The 21,861-nt window shown below is 66.4% G+C and overlaps 3 protein-coding genes across 14 annotated transcripts; all 3 read right to left on the bottom strand.

Moving 5' to 3' along the window:
• Nucleotides 1-81: 81 nt before the first annotated feature.
• Nucleotides 82-5,586, bottom strand: AMHR2 (anti-Mullerian hormone receptor type 2). Its single transcript, XM_071419161.1, is given in 14 exon segments — nt 82-291; nt 370-701; nt 792-828; nt 1,197-1,352; nt 1,612-1,748; nt 1,822-1,969; nt 2,227-2,387; nt 2,467-2,581; nt 2,934-3,158; nt 3,604-3,654; nt 3,656-3,717; nt 4,111-4,200; nt 4,331-4,495; nt 5,107-5,586. Coding segments are annotated over 14 exon segments (2,097 nt in total). The 5' UTR covers nt 5,477-5,586; the 3' UTR covers nt 82-243.
• Nucleotides 5,587-5,811: 225 nt separating this feature from the next.
• Nucleotides 5,812-7,887, bottom strand: LOC139586053 (splicing factor 3A subunit 2-like). Of its 11 annotated transcripts, XM_071419207.1 has the most exons (4): nt 7,696-7,869; nt 7,589-7,651; nt 7,524-7,545; nt 5,812-7,478 (listed from the first exon to the last, which is right to left on the bottom strand). In XM_071419207.1, the coding sequence occupies exons 1-4, from the start codon at nt 7,867-7,869 to the stop codon at nt 6,826-6,828; spliced, it is 912 nt and encodes a 303-aa protein (XP_071275308.1). In that variant the 3' UTR covers nt 5,812-6,825. The 11 variants fall into 11 exon arrangements, with proteins under 11 accessions (XP_071275308.1, XP_071275307.1, XP_071275305.1 ...); XM_071419206.1 differs by lacking the exon at nt 7,589-7,651 and having other exon boundaries at nt 7,524-7,568; nt 7,656-7,869; XM_071419204.1 differs by having other exon boundaries at nt 5,812-7,545.
• Nucleotides 5,812-21,488, bottom strand: SP1 (Sp1 transcription factor). 2 transcript variants are annotated; one of them, XM_071419196.1, is made up of 6 exons: nt 21,369-21,488; nt 20,268-20,362; nt 18,185-19,685; nt 10,479-10,647; nt 9,915-10,114; nt 5,812-9,512 (listed from the first exon to the last, which is right to left on the bottom strand). In XM_071419196.1, exons 1-6 carry the CDS (start codon nt 21,373-21,375, stop codon nt 9,196-9,198), a joined length of 2,289 nt encoding a protein of 762 aa, XP_071275297.1. In that variant the 5' UTR covers nt 21,376-21,488; the 3' UTR covers nt 5,812-9,195. The 2 variants fall into 2 exon arrangements, with proteins under 2 accessions (XP_071275297.1, XP_071275298.1); XM_071419197.1 differs by lacking the exon at nt 21,369-21,488 and adding an exon at nt 20,777-21,002.
• Between the last annotated feature and the right edge of the window lie 373 nt (nt 21,489-21,861).

Here is a 21,861-nt window from a genome sequence, read left to right as displayed (position 1 = left end):
GCAGGGGGGCACAGGGCAGCCCGCGGTTTGTGTCCCCCCCCAAGCCCAGGCCCCCTCGGCACGAAGGAGACGCTGACGCACTTTGGGGTGTCCCAGAGCTTTATTGGGGGACAGGGGGGACAACCCGGGACCCCCCCCACCAGCAGTAGGGGACGGGGGACAGGATGGGGGTCCTGGGGGTCCCAAGAGAGTCCAGGTGGTTCCTGGTGGTCCCAGGTGATTCTGGGGGGTCCTGCGGGTGCCTCAGTCGGAGCTGCTGGAGGAGGAGGACGAGGACGAGGACGAAGAGCGCTGGGGGGGACAGCAGAGCCATGAGCCCCCGAGGGGGGCTGGGGGTGACCCCCTGTGTCCCGCCCGGGTCTCCCCCACCTTGTGTCTCTTGTGAGCCTTCTTCATCCTCTTCTTCATCTTCTTTGCCGCCTTCTTGTCCAGCCCGGGGGGGAGCGAGGGGAGCACTCCCGGGTGGGGGAGCACCCCCGGGTGGGGGGGCTGCGGCAGGCTCGGGCCCAAGGGGGGGCCCGAGGGGGCCAGAGGCGGCCCCGGGGGGTACGGGGGGGGCCCAGCGGGGTACGGGGGCTGCCCTGGCCCCCCCAGCGGGTTGGGGGGCGCCGCGGGCGGGGGGTACACGGGGTTGGGGGGTGGGACCTGGGGGGGGTACGTGGGGTTCGGGGGGTACGCGGGGTTGGGGGGGGGCGGCTGTCCTGGGGGGGAAAAAGGCGGAGATTGAGGGGGGGGTCTGACCCTGGGGGGGGGTCAAGGCAGCCCCCCCAGTTTGGGGTGTCCCCCTGTACCTGCACCAGGGTTCCACATGGCGGGAGACTCCAGGACCTGGGGGGGGCACGGGGGGTGAGCGGGGACCCCCGAACCCCCCCAGGCACCCAGGGCAAACTGAGTCAGGGGGTTTGGGGGGCCCCCCCGGGACTGGATCGAGCCGGGCGGCGGGGGAGCTGCAGAGGAGTCGGAGGGTTTCGGGTGCGGGGGGGATTTGAGGTTTGGGGTGCACGGGGGGGTCCTGGGACTTCGCTCCCACCTTCGCTCCGGCCGCGGCCCCTCCCGGCAGGAAGCGGGGGCGGGGCTTGACCGGGGGCAGGGCTTATGCCGGGCTCCTCCCCGGGGGCGGGGCCGGGTCCTGCCCCCTCCCGCCCGGGTCCCGGTGTCCCCCTGCCCGTCCCGTGCCTCAGTTTCCCCGCACGCACCTGGCCGGGGGCGGCCGCTGGGCCGGGGTCCCCCGGGGCCGGTGCGGGCCCCGCGGCCAAGCGCTGGAGCCGCTGCAGCGCCCGCTCGGCCGAGAGCCGCGCCTCGGGGTCCGGGTCCCAGCAATCCTCCAGCAGCTCCGGCAGAGCCCCCCCGGCCTGTGGGACCCCCACCCACCCGGGTCAGCGGGGGATGTCACCCGGGGATGTCACCCCGAACGGGGACAGCTCCCGGTGCCCTCAGCACCATCGCTCCAGCGGGGAGGGGACCCCTGGGCAGCGACCCCCCCAAACACCCCCGGGTACCCGAAACGCCCCCGGGTACCGAGGCAGGGACCCCCCCTCGGACCCCCGGCCCCCTGCGGGTCACCCCTGCCCGCGCCCACCCGGGGGGTCCCGGGGGTCCCGGGGCTCTGACCTGCGGGGTGCGGTGCCAGGCCGGGGGGATGAGCGGCCGCCGCCTCTCGTCCGCGGCCAAGCGGCGCAGCTGAGCCCCGCTGGGGCTGGAGCCCAGCTCGGCCTCGTAGGCCAGTCGGAACGGCGGCACCGGGGCTCCTGCGGGCGGGGCGGCCGGGGGTCAGCGGGGCCGGGGGGCCGCGGGCAGCGCGGGGGGACCCGCGGCGCTCACCGGGGCTCAGGGCCTGGCAGCGGGACAGGATCTCCCAGAGCAGCAGCCCCAGCGCGTAGACATCGGCCTGGCGCAGCGCCCGGCCCCAGGCCCGCAGGTCCAGGCTCTCATCCAGGATCTCGGGTGCCAGGTACCGCTGGGTGCCCGCCTGCGCCACACCGGGCCCTGAGTGGGGGCTCGGGTCCACCCCGGCTGCTGGGGCCACCAGGGCCACCAGAGCCACCAGGGCCACTGGGCCTCCATGCCAAGGACAGGCTCAGCTGGCAGCCACAGCCCACACTGCCAGCGACATCTGGGGTGCCATCCCCAGCCCAGGGCTGTCACCTTCCCATGCCAGGCCATGCCACCCCACCCCTGTCCCCCCTGTCCCCCCTGTCCCCCCTGTCCCCCCTGTCCCCCTGTCACCTTGCGGATGGCCACGCTGTGCCGGCTGCTGGCGCTGTCCTGGGTGCGTGGTGGCAGCGCCAGCGCCAGCCCGAAGTCGCTGATGGCGCAGGTGCCGTCCTCCCGCACCAGCACGTTCTGGCTGCTCAGGTCCCGGTGCACCACGCTGGGCTTGTACAGCCCTGGGGACACCGAGGGTCACGGGGGGACAGGGCAGGGACAGGACAGGGGGACAGGGCACACCAGGGGTGCCGTTCTCACCGTCACGCCACAGCTCCTGGTGCAGGAAGGCCAGGCCGCGGGCCAGGGACAGCGCCAGGCGCACGCTGCCCGCCCAGGTCCCCACGTGCTGCCCCAGGAAGTGGCGCAGGGAGCCCTGGGGACCCGCGAGGGACACGAGTGGGGACGTGGGGCACCCCCCGATATCCCCCACACATCTCCCCCCACCGGGCCCCCATCCCCATCCCTGTGCTCCCTGACTGTCCCACGCACCCCCCTGAGGCCCCTCAATCCCTTGCACACCCCGAGCCCCCCAAATCCCCGTTACAACCGAGCCCCCCGAGCCCCCATTACTCCCGTACCCCCTGAACCCCCCAGACTCCTGTTACCCCCCTCCCTGTACCCCCCATACCCCCAAACTCCTGTTACACCCACCCCTGTTATCCCCTGAGCCCCCCAAAGTCCCGCGACCCCCGTCCCGGTCCCCCCCAGCCCCCGGGGTGACCCACGGCCGGGTAGAGCTGCAGCACCAGGAGCCCCCCGCGGGCTCGGGGCGCGGCCTCCCGGGTGTGCAGCAGCCTGGCCACGTTCTCGTGCTCCATCAGCGGCAGCGAGTGCACGGCGCGTTCGGCCGCGAACCTCCGGCCGGCCCCGGCCGCGAACGCCTTGATGGCCACGGGCCGCTGGCGCAGCGTGCCCCGCCACACGGCCGAGAAGCGCCCGGACTGCAGCACCTGCCCCGCGGCGGGGACACGCACAGGGGACACGGCTGGCACCGGGTGTCCCCGAGCCCCGGCACCCCCACTCAGGGACCACCTTTGGGGGTCCCTCAGAGCTGTTGTGCCCCCCCCGGCCTGATGCCCCCTCTGCCATGGGTGTCCCCACGTCCCCTCCCCATATGGGTGTCCCCTCCCAGCGCCACCCCCTTCCCTCCTTCCCTGCCCTCCCCCTGGATGCCCCTGTTGGGTGTCCCTCCCGCCATGGTGGGTGTCTCCCGGGGGGTGTCCCTCGCCCCGTGGGTGTCCCCTGCCCCGTGGGTGTCCCTCGCCCCGTTAGCGTCCCCCCTTGGGTGTCCCCCGCCCCATGGTGTCCCCGTGTGGGTGTCCCTTGTCCCGTGGGTGTCCCCCGCCCCGTTAGGGTCCCCCCGTGGGTGTTCCCCGCCCCGGGGGTGCCCCGCACCTGCAGGAAGTGCAGCGCAGGCAGGTCCGGGCTGGGGGGCTCCGGGGGGGGGACCCCGATTCTCCGTCCCCCCCCGCGGTGGCTGCCCCGTGCGGGCCCTCGTCCGGCGCAGTCCTGGATGGGGGACACCAGGGACACCCCGATCCGGGGACCCCCCCACAGGAACCCCCCCATATCAGGGACACGGGACCTGGGGACACCAGGGACCAACAGCCCCCCCTCGCCAGGCAGGGGACATGGGGGATGTGGCATCCCGGGGGACACACCTGGGACACCCCACCTCGGACACCCCACCCGGGACACCCCACCCCAGGGGGTCACAAGGACGCCAGGGACCCCCGCCCCAGGGACGGGGTGACACAACACTTGGGGACCGCCCCCTCCACCCCGGCAGACCCCCACTCTGGGAACACCAGAGATGCGGCCTTTGGGGATACCCAGGGGACATGGGGTAGGGGCCGGCTGTGCCCGGGGGTCCCCCCGTCCCCACCGTGTCCCTGCCCCTACCGAGGACGCCCAGACAGATGAGGAGGATGAGGAGGAGGGGGCTGGCGCCCAGCAGCCACAGGGTCCCCGCGGACCCCCCCTGGCCGGGCACTGGGGACAGACAGAGACTGAGGTGACACGGAGCCCGGCTGAGCCCCCGGGTGTCCGGGGCGGTGGTGGGGGACACTTTAGGGGATCCCATGGCTTCCCCAGTGCCCCCCGAACCCCCTCGGCCCCGTACCTGGGCCCGGGCGGGGCCCCCCGGCGGCCGCCGCGGCGCCGGTGGCGTTGCCGTTGCAGAGGTGGCCGTGGCACAGGCACAGCAGCACGGAGCTGCCCGGGTGGCCCGCGGGGCTGGGCGCGCAGGTGGCCGAGGGACAGGCGTCCCCCCGCCCCCCCCAGCAGCCTGGGGACAGCGGCGCGGTCACCCCGGGGGGGGGCAGGGGACAGGTGGGACCCCCGTGCGGGTCCCCCCCCGCAGCGGCTCCTCCCCAGCGCCGCCGCCGCCGCTGCTCAAGGCCAAGGCCAAGGCGGCCGCTGGGGAGGGACCAGAACCTCCCCAATCCCGCCTGGCCCGGATCAGCCTCTGCTCCTGCCCGCCCGGCCCGGATCCGACCCCTTTTGCCTCCCCAAACCCCCCCAGGGCAGCACCGAAGCCCTCAGTCCTGCCCCAGCCCCTTCTATCCCTCCAAATCCCCCCATGGGGCAGGACCGACCTCTCCATCCTCCCCCAAATCCCCCCGGGGCAGAACCAGGTTCTCCATCCTACCCCAAAATCCCTCCAGGTCAGGACCAACCTCTCCATCCTACCCCAAAATCTCTCCAGGGCAGGACCAGTCCCCTCCATCCTCCCCCATCCCCTTCTGCCCCTCCAACCCCGCCCGGGGCAGGCTCAAAGCGCTGCCCCTCTTTCTCCCTGCCCAGAGCCGGGGGTCTCCCCCTTTCCCCTGCCCAGAGCCGGGGGTCCCGGGGGTCTCCCCCTTTCCCCTGCCCAGAGCCGGGGTCCCGGGGTCTCACCCTGCACCAGAGCGTGGCTGCGGTTCCAGATGCCCACGCAGCACTGCCCGGGGGGGCAGCGCACGGCGCCGGCCGCCGCCCCCCCCGCGTCGCCCAGCGCGCCCCGCACGCTCGGGTGCTTGTAGGACACGCAGGTCACGTTCTGGGGACCTGCCGGGGACACCTCGCACCAGGGGGGGCTCTGCACCTCCCCAGAAGGGCCCCCCAGCCCCGGCTGTGCCCCCCCTGCACCCACCTGGGCGCCCCATGGGAGCCTCCGCGGGGCCGGTGGGAAGAGGAGCGGAGCAGGAGCAGCAGGAGGAGGAGGAAGAAAAGGAGAAGGAGCAGGAGGAGGAGGAGGAGGAGGAGGAGGAAGGTGCTGCCCCCGCATCAGGGAGGAGAGAGCCGGGGTGTCTGGGGAGGGGGGCAGCCAAGCCTGGCCCCCTGCCCTGCATCACCCAAACGGAGCTCAGTGTCCCCTGTCCCCTCTGCCACCCCCCAAAACCGGCCTGTGACCCCCCCAAAAGGGGCTCAGTGTCCCCTGTCCCCTCTGCCACCCCCCAAAACCGGCCTGTGACCCCCCCAAAAGGGGCTCAGTGTCCCCTGTCCCCTCTGCCACCCCCCAAAACCGGCCTGTGACCCCCCAAACGCAGCTCAGTGTCCCCTGTCCCCCCCTGCCACCCCCCCAAAAACCGGCCGTGCCCCCCAAGGGACCCCCCCTCAGACTTCCAGACAACGCCAGCGACTCGTGTTTATTACAAAAGAACTCGTCGTTCCCCATTTACAAAGGAGCCCCCCCAAAACTAACAGTTTCATCTAAGTCTTTTTGTACAAAAAAATAGCACTTTGGGACCCAAAAAAAACAATCATCCACCACCCCCTCCCCCCCAAAAAAATCGCCTTTGGGGGGGGAGGTTTATGACATCAGCCACCGGATTTGTAAAAACCAACCCCCCCTCCCCTCCCCTTCCCTAAATTAAAACAACAGAGACGGGACGAGATCAAACAGGGAGAGAATTATTGCCAGTTTGGGGGGGCTGGACCCCCCAGGACCCCCCCGCTGCATAGAGAACCGGCCCCGGCCCCCTGGAATGAAGGGGTGACAGTGGATTAGAGCCGGGGGCCGGGGGCAGCCCCCAGAGCCCCCCGGCCCCTCTGCGGGGCGTGGGAGCGGAGCAGGGGGGGGCTCGTCCCCAGCCTGGCCCCCCCTTGTCAAGGCACGTTTGTGTTTTGTGTCCCGGGAATGGCCGGGGGGCTTTGGGGGCTGCTGGGGGGGTTTGGGGGTGCCGGGAGCAGGGTGGGGACCCCGGTGCCGACAGAGCCAAAATGGGGGCGGTGGGAGGACCCAGCTGCCCCCCCACCCCCCCCGGCACTGGGAGCAGCGCTGGTGGTGTGGACCCCCCCCCAAAAATGCTCTGATCCCCCCAAAATGCTCTGATCCCCCCCCAAATGCTCTGACCCCCCCAAAACACCGCAGGGGAGCAGCCCAGGCTCTGAGAGAGCCCCCCGGGGTCCCTGGGGTCCCCCTCCCTCGCGGCTGCGTTCCCATGGGAAAGCCGAGCTCCCTGGGGACAATCCATGCGCAGGGAGGGGACACCGGGGACATCACCGGCAGGGGACACGCCGGGGACGTCCCAACGCCGGAGCTGGGGTGGGGTTTGGCACTTGATCCCCCCTGGGGACAGAGCTAGGCTCGGGGGGCGTCGGGGCGGGGGTAAAATCACCAAATTGACCATTAAATTAAGAAACCTCCTGGTTTTTGTCCCAATCCTTTGTGGATTTCGGGCTGGGGGGGGGGGGGGTCCGGGGGAGCTCATAGTGCTTCACAGGGTTATTAAAATACAAATGCTTAAAGTTTCCTATATAAAAATATACAAATGCAAAAATAGATATCGAGAGAGAGAGCCGGGGGGGGCTGGGGGGGCCGGGCCCTGCGCCCCCCTCCCCGGGGAGCTTCTGCTGCCTTTCCTTTTTTTTTGCGTGTTTTTTACAAAAAAACCCCCTCCAAATCAAAACAAGATTCCTGCTTCCCGCCGGCTCCCGGAGCTGCCGAGCGAGCGGGGCAAAGCTCGGAATGGAGATGGGGCAGCTCCTGCTGGCCCCAGGGACTCCGGCTCCTCCCCGGGCTCCTGGCTCGGCTGCAGCTTCTCCCGGGACAACGGGGAGCGGGACAAGGAAGCACTGAGGGGCTGCGGGGCGGCTGCTCTCCACCTGCCCTGGCGAGGACAGCGCCCCAATGCCCCCGGGAACGGCCCCGACAGGTGAGAACAGCCCGGGGCAGGTGGGAGTGAATGGCCCGGGGCAGGTGAGAACAGCCCGGGGCAGGTGGGGATGGATGCCCTGGGGCAGGTGGGGATGGGATGGCCCTGAAAGGTGGGGATGGATGCCCCGGGGCAGGTGGGGATGCCCTGGGGCAGGTGGGGGATGGATGCCCCGGGAAGGTGGGGATGGCCAGGGCAGGTGGGGATGGATGCCCTGGGCAGGTGGGGATGCCCTGGGGCAGGTGGGGATGGATGCCCCGGGGCAGGTGGGGATGGCCCGGGAAGGTGGGGATGGATGCCCCGGGGCAGGTGGGAAAGCCCCGGGAAGGTGGGGATGGGATGCCCCGGGAAGGTGGGGATGGATGCCCCGGGGCAGGTGGGGATGGCCAGGGGAAAGTGGGGATGGATGCCCCGGGGCAGGTGGGGATGGGATGCCCTGGGAAGGTGGGGATGGATGCCCCGGGGCAGGTGGGGATGGGATGCCCTGGGAAGGTGGGGATGGCCCGGGGTAGGGGGGATTCATGGACCGGCGGCCATCCCGGGGGGGCTCCCCTCTGCACCAACCCCAAAATGGGAGCAGGGAAGTTCTGGGTCCCCTCCTGGGCTCCTGCCCCGCTCAGGCCCTGCTGGGCTCACCCCAAAGCTGCGCCTGGGAACAACCCCAGGTTTCCTTTTGGGGATGCACTCCCTGCACCCCCCAGCCCCGGGCAGGGCAGCCGGGATGCGGCTGGGGCAGGAAGAGGAGGGTGTGGGAGGAAGAACGGAAAGGACCGAGCCCTCCCCCGGCGGGAGGAGCAGGATCCTGCAAAACCCTTTTTGGGGGTTTTTTCTCCAAACTGTCCCTATTTCCAGCACCCTTTTTTTTTGTCAGGAGCCACCTCCAGCGGTGCCACAACAAAACCCTCGAGTGTCCCGAGTGTCCCTGCGGTGCTTCCCCCTCGCTCCAGATCGGCTGAGCTCCGCAGATTCTCCTTTTTCCCGATTATTACTATAATTATTATTAATTCCAATGCTGGCTGTAATAAAAAAAAATCAACTTTTCCCCCCGAGGAGGCTCCAGTTGTCCCCCCAGGGCTGCGTCCCAGCCCCTCTGTCCACGACCTTCCCATGGAGCAACTGCACTCCCACGGGACAGGGAGCCTTGCCAAGAAAACGGCTGGAAAAAACCAAGATCCAAGAAAAAAAATAAAAACAACACCTGCCAAGGCAGGGGAGGGCAGTGGGAGTCCAAGGGTGAAAAATCCAGCGGGATCTCCCCCCGAGAATGCCAAAGGAATTACAGAGTCACCTCAAAGCAAAGCGCCGACAGCCCGGGAGGGGTCGGGGGCTCTGATGGGAAATGGGACCTGGGGAGGGAAGGGGAGCTCGGGCATCGTCCGGCGCGCCCCAGAGGGGCCGACCTGCTCCAGGATAAGGCATCAAAGGGACCACGCCATGGTCACAGCAACATCTCTCCTCTCTCAAACGAACACATTTTATATTTTTATATATATAATAATAATATAGAATCTTTTCTCTTCTTTTTTTTTGGTTTTTTTTTTTTTGCTTTTTTGTTTTTTTGTGTTGGTTTTTTTTTTTGTATTGTTTTGTTGGTATTTCTGTCGTTGGGTTTTTTTTTTTTTTTTGCCTTTTTTTTTGCTAAAAGGACCGAGGCATGATGACGCCAAGGGACCTCGGGTCGGGGAGGCAGGAGGGGAGGGAAAAGGGACAAAAAAAAAAGGGGGGGGGGGGGGGGAAAAATCAAGCCGAAATTAAAAAATATATATATATATAGCTCTGGCCTTCAGGTGGAGGTGGCGGCCGGGCCGTGCCGGAGGCGCCGTCCCCGCGCGCGGAAGCCTCGGAAGCCTCAGAAGCCGTTGCCGCTGATGTTGATGGACTGCAGGTCGGCCACCTGCATGACGTTGATGCCGCTGCTGGCCAGGCGGGCGATGCCCTCGGGGCAGATGGCCTCCATGGCCACCATGTTGGTGGCGATCAGCGCCGAGGGCGTGGCGCCGCCGTTGCCCTCGGCCGAGGCCGCCGTGTCCATGGGGACGGCCGAGACGTTCATGGCCACGCTGGCGGCGCCTCCCTTCTTGTTCTGGTGGGTCTTGATGTGCTTGGAGAGGTGGTCGCTGCGCATGAAGCGTTTGGGGCACTCCGGGCAGGCGAACTTCTTCTCTCCTGAGGGAGGGACGGGGCCGTGAGGGACGGAGGGGAAAAGGTTGGGATTTGGGAAGAGGCTCCTGCCCTCTGTGAGAGGGGAAGACCTGAATGCCAACGCTCCAGGACGCTGGAATTTTGGGGAAAGGTTCCTCCCCACGAGAACGCTTGGGCTCTGGAGGGGCTCTCAGCCCCAAGAGCTCGAAGCCAACCTCTCAGGAGGTTGGAATTTTGGGAATAGTTTGGGACCTTGAGAAAAGGTTCCTCCCCTGTAAGAATGCTCAGGCCCTGGAGGGGCTCCCAGCCCCAAGAGCTCAAGGCCAACGCCTGAGCTCTTCCAGCGTGGAATTTCAGCCCCACGGATCCCTGAGGCTGCCCCGCGAGGCAGAGCAGCCCCCCAGCCCCCAGAGCCCCCAGCCCCACCTGTGTGCGTGCGCTTGTGCCGCTGCAGCTCGTCGGAGCGGGTGAAGCGCTTCCCGCACAGCACCCAGGTGCAGATGAAGGGCCTCTCCCCCGTGTGCCACCGCAGGTGCGCCCGCAGGTGAGACGTCTTCCCGTACACCTTCCCGCAGCCCGGCACGTGGCAGATGTGCTGCTTCTTCTTGCCTGGATCCCCAGAGCTCCTGCAGGAAGAAAAGGGTTAAACCTGAGGGGATTTCAGGGGATAGGCCTGGGGGGTGGAGCTGCTGGATTGGGATGGGACCCACCCGTGGGATTGATGGGTTTGGGGTGAGGCTCAGCCCGGTGGAGTGCCAGGTCCTGCCCCTGGCCCACAGCAGCCCCATGGGACACGGGGAATCGGGGCTGGGAAGCTGGGAAAGGACCTGGGGGTGCCCAGGTGGCCCCGTGCATGTGGCACCTGGGGACACGGGTGGCCTTGCCAGGGCTGGGGGAGCAGCTGGAGCTGAGGATTGAGGGACCCTTCCCAACCCAAGTAACTCCACAAAACGAGGCCCCTGGTGGCAGAGCCGCGGGCAGCAGCCTCACCTGCCCTCTCCTTCCTTGCAGTAGGGACAGGTGCAGGCTTCCCGCCGTGTTTTCCGGCCCTGCTGGGGCTGGGGGTCGGGGCTGGTCTCCCCCTCCTCCACGGCCGCGCTCTCGTCGCCCAGCCCGTCCCCGCTGCCACCGTGCAGCCCCAGCTGGGCCCCGTGCTCACCTGCGAGGCAAGGAACAGGTTACAGCAGGCTCCTCACCTGGACACCAGGCTCTCCTCTGCCAAAGCTCAACCCCATCCTTTTCCCTCGGCCTTCCTGACATTCCCCAGCCTGGGGCTCTCCCTGGCCTCCCCAGCCCCTGGATCTCCCACATTTCTCCCATTTTGGTCCAGGTCTTTAATTTATTTCCAGGGGCTGTGATTCCAGACCCAAATCCGCCTTTTTCCCCCCAATTTCCTCACAGGAAGGACATGCTGTCACCTGAATGTGGCAGGTTTGAGACAAATTCATCTTTTCCCCAACAATTTCCTCACGAGGAATCCAATTTCTGTGACCTGAGTGTGTCAGGTTTGAGACGAGCACACCTGGGGTTTTATCTCATTCCAGAGTTGCTCTCCCAAGGCTGGGAAAAGAAGCTCCAGGCTGGAATTACTCCCAAAAATCCCATCTGTGGCTTTTCCTGGTGCTGTTTCCAGCAGCTCCAGTGAGGAGGAGGCGACAGGAAGGTCAGTGGGGGTGTCCTGGTCACTCACGGCACTTTCCAAAGCTGGCATTCCCAAAGCCCAGCCCACGATCCTTCTGGGAAGCCCTGCTGAGAGCAGCGCCTCGGCCAAGCAGGGAAATTTCCTTTACAATCCCAGGTTTCCCCATAGGAGCTCCGAGGCAGGAACCAGGGGGGTTGGAGAAGGATAAATTTCAAATCCCCCATGAGGCACAGGCTGGGCACTCCTGGAGGTGCCAGGAGGGAGTTTCACAACCCGGAGACGGTGCTGGGAATGAGGAAGAATTCCTGGCAGGAACAACCTCCCCAGTCCCTGCTGGTGCCGGTGCCAGCAGGCGTCAGTGGTGCCTGGGCAGAGCTCCACGAGGGACAGGAGCCACCAGAACAGATCCCTGGGGCTCAGGAGCCACCAGAAGAGATCCATGGGGCTCAGGAGCCACCAGAACGGATCCCTGGGGCTCAGGAGCCACCAGAACGGATCCCTGGGGCTCAGGAGCCACCAGAACGGATCCCTGGGGCTCAGGAGGGACAGGAGTCACCAGAACGGGTCCCGGGGGCTCAGGAGCCACCAGGAAAGTGAAGAAATCTTCCCTAGAATCCAAGCTGAAGCTTCCCAGCACAGCCTGAGGCCGTTTGCCGTGTCCCGGGAGAAGAGGCAGGAGCAGGCTGGGAGGTTTGCTGGCCCCCGGCCCACAGAGATGCAGATTCCCTGGAAAAGGCAGGGCTGGCCCGTCAGGGAATGCCAGGGAACGTTTCAAGCACCCCCGGGGGCAGAGCCCGGCGCTGTCACACTGGGGACAGGGCAGGAGCAGCCGGGATGTCACAGGGGTGTCACCGGGGGGTGTCACTAGGAGCTGTCACCAGGGGGTGTCACCGGGGCTGTCACCGGGGGCTGACACTGGGGCTGTCACCAGGGGCTGTCACCGGGGCTGTCACCGGGGGCTGTCACCGGGGTGTGTCACCGGGGCTGTCACGGGGGGCTGTCACCTGGCACACAAACCCCAGGTATCCCCAGGACCGTCCCCAGGATCCTCCAGCCTGGGACCAGCCCCCGGGCCCTGCCCTCACCCCTGGCAGCACGGGAACGCTGTCCCCTCCAAGGGTGACACTGTTTGAAGGCCGGCCCTCGGTGCCACATTGCCGAGCTCCCTGCCGGGCTGAGCGCTCCAGGAGCTCCCCAGGCCCTCCCTGCAGCTCCTGTGACGTGTCTGCAGGCACAGCCCTGCATGCACACAGCCTGGGAGGGGATTTAAGCTCCCTAAGCCAGCACCAACAGCTTTGTGCTCCGGCCACGGATTAGAGATTTCCCCGGATGGGAAGAGCTGCTGGGGAAATAAAAAAAATAAAAGCAAGAAAAAAAAAAAAGCAAAAAAAAAAAGCCAAGAGAAAACACAACTTCTCTCCCCCCAAAAAAATCCCAAACCAGGAGAAAACACAAGTTCTTTCCCCAAAAATACACCAGGGAGGGGGAGAATCCAGCCAGGATGCCTTGGAATGGAATGGCTCTAATCCTCCAAAAGGCAAAAGCCTACACGGCGTTTTCTGGCCTTTGGGCACTGGGGAACAAACCCAAATCCTGCTGCTGGCGATCTGTGGCCTCCTCTCAGTGAGGTATAAATCCAGGGCAGCAGATCCTGGCCCTGCAGGGATCATCCCACCCCAATCAGGAGCTCTGAAATCCCTGGGATATGACAGGTCCAGGGGAAAAGTGGAGGAGAGGATAATTCACGTTTATTATCCCCCCTAATACACATCCCTGCTAAGACTAAAGCTCCCCCAGAGGCTCCACACTGGGGTCAGCAAAGCCCTCAAAAAATACATTATTAATAGAGCAAGAGGAGGTTAAATCTCTGGAAGAAGCCTGGAAAAAAGAGGGATTTTGGGAAGGCAGGAGAGGGGAGTTGCCCCTGGCCCAGCTCCGCCAGCAGCCTCTGAGACCCCCCAGGAACGGGGCAGTTTCTGGTGTCCCACTAAAAAACCCCAAACCCCGGAATCTTGGCTTGGGGACCCTCTGCAGACAAGGGGCTCCTTGTGCAGGAAAAAGCCGGGGCTTGTTTGCTTTATTTAGCAAACTACCAGGAGGTGAGAAATGCCCAGCAGGGAGCAGAGAGCAGCTCTCACACCCACCCTGGCCAACCTCAGGCAGGGGAACAGACCCCGTGTTCATTTTCAGGGCAAGAGCAGGAAATAAAACCCAAAACCAACAAGCCAGGGCTGATTGTGCAAACTCTGCACCTCTGGCAGCTGTGCCTGGGCAGAGGCTCAGGGGGGAGAGCTGGCACGATGTGGTTTCCTGGCACGAGGAAGTTTTCAGGTGAAAAGAAAGAAAAGCAAAACCTGGGGACACGCAGCACCAACCTCTCTGGGCGTGTTCTGGAAAATACCTCCAAAATCCAAATTTTCTAGCTCACAACTCGAGTTCTTCCCATTTCCTGCCCTGTTTTTGGGGTCACTGCCCTGCCCAGAACAAACCCCAGCTGCTCCAGACACACCAAAGAGCTGCACAAAGGGACAAAGTGGCTTTGGAACGATGTCCCCTTGGTTTTTTCCCATCTGATTCCCTCCCTGGTTTGCCAAACGAGTTAATCTGCACCAGGAGCTCATCCATGTAAATGAGCCAAGCTCTGGCTCAGCAATTCCTTGGAGATCGGGGCCGTGGAGAGGGAACCAGGGGATGGGGCAGGCTGGAAGCCTGCAGCCCAGTGAGTAACTGGGCTTTAATTTGGACTCTGATGACTCCAGAAGCCACTCCTTGGGCAGCTCCTGTAATTGCTGGAGGCTTCTGCGCACCAGGATGAGCAACCCTTCCTTTGGAGAGGGGATAGATTGGGATGGAGCCGATGGAATGAGTGAGGTGGGCTGCAAAAGGGGACAGAGCTGAGGCAGGGAATCACCTCATCATCCCCTTTGCCAGATCCCTGAATCCCCCAGGACTTGCCAAACGCCTCTGTTGTGCTGCAGACTGACAGACTGAGCCCCTCTGCCCTTCAAATCCCCGCCTCAATTGTCACAAAACTGGCATGAAGCCTCAGCTCCTGCCTTGGCCGGGGTGAAAGCGCCCAGAGCAGCTCACCCTGCAGCACAGGCAGCCCCCACCAAAGCAGCCCTGCCATTCAGGCAGAAATCCCCGTGTGGAAGGAGGAAAATGCCCGGCTGAGACAGGGAAGGGCGATTCCCCAGGTGGGGAACCCCAGCAGCGCCTCCCACCTCACCGGAGCCTCTGTGCGCTCTCCCTCACAGCAATCAAAGTGGAAGCTTTCCCGAGCCACAGATCCCAGGCTTTTGATCCCAAGGAGGAACTGATGCCTGTATCAGCCCCAGGATGTAACCCAGGCATCCTGGGATGGGGCGGGAGGGGATGAGGAGCCGTCTGGAGGCTGCCAGCCGGGCTGAGGTGGGAGCCCACGCTCTGGAAAGGAGCCACGGAAACTCCCCCAAAGCCGGGAGCCAGGACGAGTCTCCTGCGTGGGGTGATAAGGACGGGGCTCCAGCAGGGCTGGGGCTGGCCCAGATAAAAGAGAGAGGCAGATCAGGGCCCGGCAGATGGGTCTGGAGCTGGGCCCTGTCCCAGCAGCAGTCACGGGGTGGGTGCCGCGTGCCCGACCCGTCCGACCGGCGCGGCCGCCAGCCCTTCCCAGCCCCGCCGAGCCTGGCCTGCAGCAGCAGCACAGGGACAGCAACAGGAGGAGCAGCAGGGCTGCCCCAGCACCCACACGGTGTCCCCCTCCACGGGGACTTTGTGGGGGCACAACCTCACCCGGACAAAGCAGGCACAACGCAGGCCCTGCCGGGATCGCTCCCCTTCTCCCAGGTGAACCCGGGGCTCTCTGGGGTTTGTGTCAGTCCCCAGGGAAGGACACAGATGGAGGCCAGCCCAGGAACCCAGAGGGGATGTGCAGTCCAGCCTGGCTGGGATTCAGAGCAGGAAGTTTCACAATGTGCTGGTTTGTGCCGTGATGTCACGGCTGCGGTGAGACAAACAAGGGCCGCACGTCACGGGCGGGCTCGGCTCCCTTCTCCCCTCCCCGCGCCGTGGGGATGCCTCATCCGGGCCCTGCTACAAAGCTGCCCTTAAAAACCAGCAAACAGGACACAATCAGGGCTTTGTGGCACAGGCCCGACTCTGGGACGGGCCCTGGAAGGGCCGAGCGGGAGCAGGGAGCCGGGAGGGGTTTGTGGCACACGTTGCCGAGGGCTCCCGTGCCCACCAGGGATGGTCCTGACCGCCCAATTCCCCCACAGCCTCCACCCAAGGAGCTGGAAGGGAGCTCGTGCTGCCCAGAAAACCCCAGTCCCACCCAACAGCTCCATCCAGCCCTGGAATCAAACATCCCAAAAGGAGGGATATCCCTCGAGTGCCCCAAAAACGAGGGGGTTTAATTCCAGCGCTGACCTCGCTGGTGGTTTAGCCAGCACATTCCTCAGCCAGGTAGGGCTGGGACAGGGATGTGGGGACAGCAGGGCTCTGCCAGGGGCAAGGACACGGGGACAGAGCCCCTGTAAGGACACCGAGCTCACAACAGTCCCTCCCCAGGGCAAAAGAGGAAGAGAAACTGCGATGTCACAAAGTGCCCCCACCATCATCTCCCTCGCACAGGATGTCCCCTCCCTGCGCGGGCTGGGCTGACGCTGAGGTGGCTCTCAGACCCTCCGGGGGGGGTTTGGGGTGCTGCCAGCTGAGGAAATTCCCCCTCCCTGGCCCTGGGGTGCCCTCGCCAGGGGCAGAGCCAGTGGAAGGGCCTGTTTGCCCACATGCCACCCCTGGCGGCCACAGACCTGCCCCTGCCTCTGCTCCTTCCCAGCCCGGCCAGGGAGGAGGAGGAAACAGCCTTAACACAGAGTCAGACCTGCACAGACTCTGCATCCCACCCAGGAAGAAAAAAATCCGAGTTTTAAAGATGTTTTCAGATGTTGTTTTCTCCCTGAGGGATTTTTCCCCTGTCAAAAAACAGGAGAAAACCTCATTGGCAACAGACCCGAGGGGCTGGGAGGCACAGCCCCCCATCCATGGGGTTCAGGAGGGGACACAGAACCCCCAGGAGGCCGGGCTGAGCTCTGGAAGGGGCAGGACACGCAGTGCTGCCAGCCTAGGTGGCAGCTGGGGCCAGCACAGCCCTGGCTGGGCACCTCCTCCTTCCCCAGGAACACAAACCCATGGAAAACCAGCCCCAGTCCCTCCCCAGCCAGGGCTCATTTTCCATCTGCCTCCCCCGGAAGCAGAGGAGCTTTTCCTGCTCCAAAAACCCTTCCCAGCTCCTTGCCTGGAGCAGAAAATTCCAGCACACGTGGAGGCTTGGAAAACTCTCAGGGATTTGGGGAGCGTCGGGAACAAACCCCTCCCTCAAATTCCCACGGGAGAGCTGGGATCCGGAGGGGCGCGGGCTTGGGAGGGCTCAGCACCCCTTGGAGAGGGCTGGGGCACAAAGGGACCCATTGCCACGTCTGAGGGACACGGCCAGGGAAAAGCTGGAGTCAAACCCTGCCCCTGGATGGGCGCCAGGCAGCTCCGTGCTGGCCACAGCTCTTCCCATTTCACCTCAGGAGCCTCCCGGACCATCCCACCGAGCTGGGGCTCCCCAGAAAACCGCCCTGAACCTCGCTCTGGCTTTTCTCTCAAAATGTCCCCATGCCACAGTGACAGTGCCAGCGTCACTTGGGGCTGGGGACAGAGCCAGGAGGCCCCGCTGCTGCTGCTGCTGCTGGCGGGGAATTCTCCACGGCAGATCAAGGGCTGAGAGCTGCTGAGCTAAAAAAAAAGGAGAGGAGGAGGAGGAGAAAGAGGAGGAGGAGGAGGCGGTTGCATGGGTGGTCTCTAGAACGTTCCTCCCTGTTCCACCTCCGAGGGCAGAGCCAGGCACGAATACAGGAACTGGGCTCGCCCATGCCTTTCTCCAGCGCCTTCAAAACAAGGAAGGAGCCCGGGAGCACCGAGGAAGGAGCCTGGAAGGAGCCCGGGAGCACCGAGGAAGGAGCCCCGGCTGGGCAGGAGCCCGCCCTGGTGCGGGGATGGCTGCAGGCAAGGGGACCCTGCACACCCCGCGGGTCACACGCGTGTCCCCCCAGTGCCAGCCCCGCCTGCGGGAGCCCCCGCGGGTCCCTGCGTTCGGGGAAATCCAAGGATCAGGCTAATCCCCAGGCTGGAGTGACCCGTGGCCTGCCTGCGAGCCAAGCTGCTGTAGCAACAGCCCAAAATAATGCTGCAAAACAAGCCCGGGGGAGCAGCCGCCGCCTCTCGCGAGAGGGAAGCTCGGGCTGGATTGAGCAACATTTTCTGCTGCCTCTCAACTGTGACTAAATCCAGCAACAGCCCCTTTTAGCCAGAGCCAGAACACGCACAAAAAAAAAAAAACCCGGAAAAAAAACCCCAAGGAAAACAGTGGAAAAGCAAGCGGAGAGCGTTCCCAGAGCCGATCCCTTCCGCGGCAGAAGCCGAGCAGGCTCCAGCTCAGCTCCCACACTCCATATCCTGCTTTTCCCAGGCTGGGGGACCGGTGGGGTGGATCCCTGGGGACCGGAGCAGGGTGCCCGTGGATCCCTGGGGACCGGAGCAGGGTGCCCGCGCCCACGGGACCGGCTGGGCCATGCTGAGGTCACGCTGTCCCGCACCCAGACACTTAATGAGCCCTTTCTTCCGCCCCGGGAGGAAATCCCCCGCGGCTCCGTGACTCTGTTTGTTTTCTTGGGCTTTTCATTTAATCCCTGTGTTTTATGGCCATGACTCCTTACAGGCCCGGCCAAGGAGCCGAGCTGCACGCGGGTCCTGAGCCCAGCCCTGACCCGAGGCTCCTGGGTGGCCTCCAGAGCGGGACAGTGGCACAAAACCAGGTGTCCCCTTTCCTCTCTTCTTTCCCCCCACTGCCACCTCCTCCCTTTATTTCCACACTTAAACTCCCCAAAAAGACCTTTAGTGTCTTCTGGTGATCAACATACTCCGTGACAGCGCAAGCCCCACCCCGGCCACCAACACCATTTGACACCAACCACGCCCAGCCGGGCCGGGCCCGGCGTTCCTCCTTCCCGGGGAGCCGAGCACTCACCGGGGGCGTTGGCGATGGCCAGGGGCAGCCCCTGCAGCTGGTGCACCTGGATCCCGGACGCTCCCAAGGCACTGAGGTTAATAGTCTGGAGGCCCGGCACGGAGGAGAGCTGGGCGGCGTTGACGGTGACGGTGCCGCTGGGCAGGGAGGCGATGGGGGTCAGCGTGGTGCTGGTGCTGCCCGTCTGGCCCAGCGACACGCCCTGCATGGGGGCCAGCGTGATTGTCTGCGCCTGCGGGTTCTGCACCTGCAGGTTCTGCAGCTGGATGGTCTGCCAGCTCACCTGCCCGTTGGGACCCACCGTGGGCGTGCGGATGATGATGGGCCCGGAGTTGGGCACGGCTTGGAGCTGCAGGTTCTGCAAGGTGTCTTGGGAGATGGCTTGAGTGGCAAAGGTCTGGCCAGACAGCGGGGTGGTCTGGAGGGCCTGGATTGTCTGCCCTCCTTGGACCAGCTGCGGCTGGATCAGGATCTGCTGCTGCTGCTGCTGCTGTGACTGCTGACTCTGATCGCCCTCCTTCTGCTGGCCTGGCTGCAGGGCCACCCCCGACACCGGGGTCTGCAGAGAGTCCGAGCTGGGGACGCTGCTGGCCCTCTGGGGCGTCTGCGCCTGCACGTTGGTGCCCACCGTGGCACTGGTGGAGAAATTCATGACGCCCACGTTACTGGTGGTGGTGGTGGTGGAGTAGCTGTTGGCGTTGGTGAAGAAGGCGCCCGAGCTGGCCTGGGACGTGGCCGTGCTGGCCGAGCTGCTGGCAGCCCCCGAAGTGGCCGGCTGGGAGCTGCTGTCCGGCGAGCCCGAGCTGCTCAGGGTGCCCGTCTGGGACGTGGGGGCCAGGCTGGCGGCCACGCTGTTGACCGGCAGCAGGGTGATGTTGCCGTTCAGGGCCACGGGCACGTTGGCCACATACTGGGTCTGCCCGGAGAGGCTGTTGTTGGCCAGCCCCACGCCCTGGATGGGCACGGCCTGCTGCAGCAGGTTGGGCATGGCGATGAGGTTGCTGCCGCCCGCGCGGCTGGTGATGATCTGCTGGTTGGAGCCGGGGATGATCTGCAGCTGCCCCGAGGCATCTTGCTGCACGTTCACCTGCGCCGGGGTGGTGGCAAACTGCAGCTGCTGCCCGTCGATGGTCTGGAACTGGGGGATCACCTGGTACTGGATGTTGGGGATGACGCCCGGCAGGCCCGTCAGCACCTGCTGGTTCTGCAGGCCGGACGCCGAGGTGACCACGTAGGGCCCGGTGCTGACCGGGCGGCTCTTGGAGGCGTCGCCGCCGTTGCTGCCGTTGCTGCCCGGCTCCTTGGAGCCCGTGGGGGTGCTGGAGCCCGCCGAGATGATCTGCCAGCCGTTGGCCGACTGGGTGAGCTGGGCGGCAGCCGCGTTCAGGTCCAGCTCGCCGCTCCCGCCCTGCTGGCCCTGGGAGCTGTTGGAGTTCTCATTGGGAGACTCGATGCGGCTGCAGGTGGCTGCCAGCAGGGCCAGGGGGGACGGCTGTGACTCCTGGGGACGAGAGAAGAGGAGTTACGAGTTACGGGGGTGGGAGGAGGCCCGAGGGGCAGGCCCGGAGTGAGGAAAAAAACCAAACCGGGAAACAAAAAAAAAATTTAATAAGAGAAAACAGGGAGGAGCGTACTCGGAAAAGATAAACACTCCTTCCTGAACGAACCCACCCACAGCCGGAAAAATACAACTGCCAGGCACAAGGCTGTCAGGCCGGGACAGCCTGAACCCACATGGAAAAGCCTTTTGGGAGGGAGCCTGCCTGGGAAAGCTGAGAGAGGAGAGGGTCCTCCACCCCCAGGGCAGGGAATCCCCCTGAGGCAGGACAAACCCCCAGGAAGGAGGCTTATTCCTGGGCTCCCCGAGCTGGACAAGGGCCAGGGGGGCAGTGGTGTCAGGGGAACTGCGTGTTTCCGAGGAGAGCCGGGAGGAGGGGAAGCCACGGGCGCTGCTTGGCAGCGCTCACTCTCCTCTTCCTGCCCTGCTGAAACGCTCGCCTGGGCCCAGCAAACAGCTCGGCCCGGGCCTGGACTTTGCCACGGGATCCCCGGGGCCAGCGGGGCCGATCCTCCCCCCGCTCACCTGGGCCTCCCCACCGCCGGCGCTGCTCGTGCTGCTGGCGTCGCCTTCGCCCTTGTCGGGCTTCACAGCCGACATCTCCTCGGTGCTCTCTTGGTCTGCGCGGGAGGGAAGTGACAGCCCCGGTTAGGGACATTTTGGGGCAGGGCAGCGGCACGAGGCTCGGCAAGGGCCCGGAGGATACACGGCGGGCTGGCTCTGGGGGGCCCGTGTGCTCCTGGCGCAGCCGGGAAGGGGCTGCGAGGAGCGGGGAGCTGCCAAGGAGGAGCTGGCAGCGGGACAGGAGGGGAGGACCCGGCCCTACTCCAGGCGCGGCTCCTCCCCGGCCGCCCGGGACACTCCCTGGCCCCCGCCGAGGTGCTCCCCGGGCCTCCCCTCGCCCTGCCCGCGGCGCGGGGCACGCACCTCCCGCAGATCCACCCCGGGATTCCCCCGCGCGGGCCCGGCCCGCGGGCTCCCCTGCCCGGGGCTGTCCCTCCCGCCAACCCCGGCGCGGGGGTCCCCGCTCCCACCGAGTCCTTCCTCCCCCAGCGCTCAGGAGCCTCCTCATCCTCCGCCGGCCTCATCCTGCGCCCCCCGCTCCTGCCCTCAGCCCCAGCGCCCCGCACCGGGGGCTGCCCCGGGCAGGGGACGCGGAGCGCCCCGCGCCCACTCGCTCCTTCCCACGGCCCCCCCCGCCCCCGGGCCCCGCATCCGCCCCCGCAGGGCGCCGTGCCCGGGAACGGGGGAAAGCCCCCCGGTGCCTGCGCTCGCAGCCGCCCACCCCCCGGCCTCCCCCGCCATCTCCGCGCCCTATCCCCCGGGATCTCGCCCCCCCCCGCCACCCCCAGCCCCGATTCCCGGGGCCTCCCCATCACTCCCCGCCGCCCCCTCCTCCGCTCCAGCCCTGCCCGACGCGGCCGCCGGTCCCTCCCCCGAGGCCTTCCCCCCTCCCCCGGGTCCCTCCCCCGGCAGGTCCCCCCGGCGCGGCGCGGCGAGGCCCGGCCCGGCGGGGCCCGGCCCGGCGGGGCGGGGCCGCCTCTGGCCCCTCCGAGCGGGCGGGCGCCGCCGCCTCTGCGTGTGCCCGGGGCCCCGCGCGGCGCTCGGCCCCGGCCCCGTCCTTACCGCTCATGGTGCCGGGGCCGGGCCGGGCGCGCGGGGCGGGGCGGGGGCGCGGGCGGGCGAGCGGCCGAACCCGCCGGTGCCGCCGAGGGGCTGCCGAGGGAGGGGCCGCGCGCCGCGGCCGCAGCCCCGCGCCCCGCCCCCGCCGCCCCCGCAGCCAATGGGCGCCGCGCGGGCCGCAGAGCGACGGGCGGCGAGGCCAATGGGAAGAGAGGGCGGCGCGGCGCGGGGGGAGAGGAGGGCGGGCGGGCCCCGCCCCCGGCGCCCCGCCCCGTGGGGGAGGGGGAGCTCGGCGGGGAGGCGGCCAATGGGGGCGCGGGGGGGAGGGGGCGGGCGGCGGCTCAGCCAATCGGCGCCCGCGCGGGCTCGCAGGGAGACCCCGTATGGGCGCGGCCGCGGCGGCGCGGGCCGCGGCGTGATGAACGTGCGGCGCCGCCAATGGGGCGCGGGAGGCGGTGCGTGGCGGAAACTGGCAGCGTCCAACACCAACCGGCTG

The sequence above is a fragment of the Agelaius tricolor genome, unplaced genomic scaffold (genome assembly GCF_023055355.1).
Source record: "Agelaius tricolor isolate 1412-34295 unplaced genomic scaffold, bAgeTri1.0.p SCAF_101, whole genome shotgun sequence".
Taxonomy (NCBI): domain Eukaryota; kingdom Metazoa; phylum Chordata; class Aves; order Passeriformes; family Icteridae; genus Agelaius; species Agelaius tricolor.
The sequence above is the reverse complement of the archived record's forward strand: the minus strand, read 5'-3'. Positions and strand labels throughout refer to the sequence as shown.

What these genes read in the sequence shown, in the direction of transcription:
- LOC139586053 (XM_071419198.1), bottom strand. Translation starts at nt 7,869, where the DNA reads ATGAATCCCCCCTACCCCGGGCCATCCCCACCTTCCCAGGGCATCCCA. An exon ending in GCCCTGGCCATCCCCACCTT is followed by an intron (nt 7,479 to 7,523) that starts CCCGGGGCATCC and finishes ATCCCCACCTGC; the next exon opens with CCCGGGGCATCCATCCCCAC.
- SP1 (XM_071419196.1), bottom strand. An exon ending in CCGGCGGTGGGGAGGCCCAG is followed by an intron (nt 19,686 to 20,267) that starts GTGAGCGGGGGG and finishes TCTCGTCCCCAG; the next exon opens with GAGTCACAGCCGTCCCCCCT. An exon ending in GGCCATCGCCAACGCCCCCG is followed by an intron (nt 10,648 to 18,184) that starts GTGAGTGCTCGG and finishes CTTGCCTCGCAG; the next exon opens with GTGAGCACGGGGCCCAGCTG.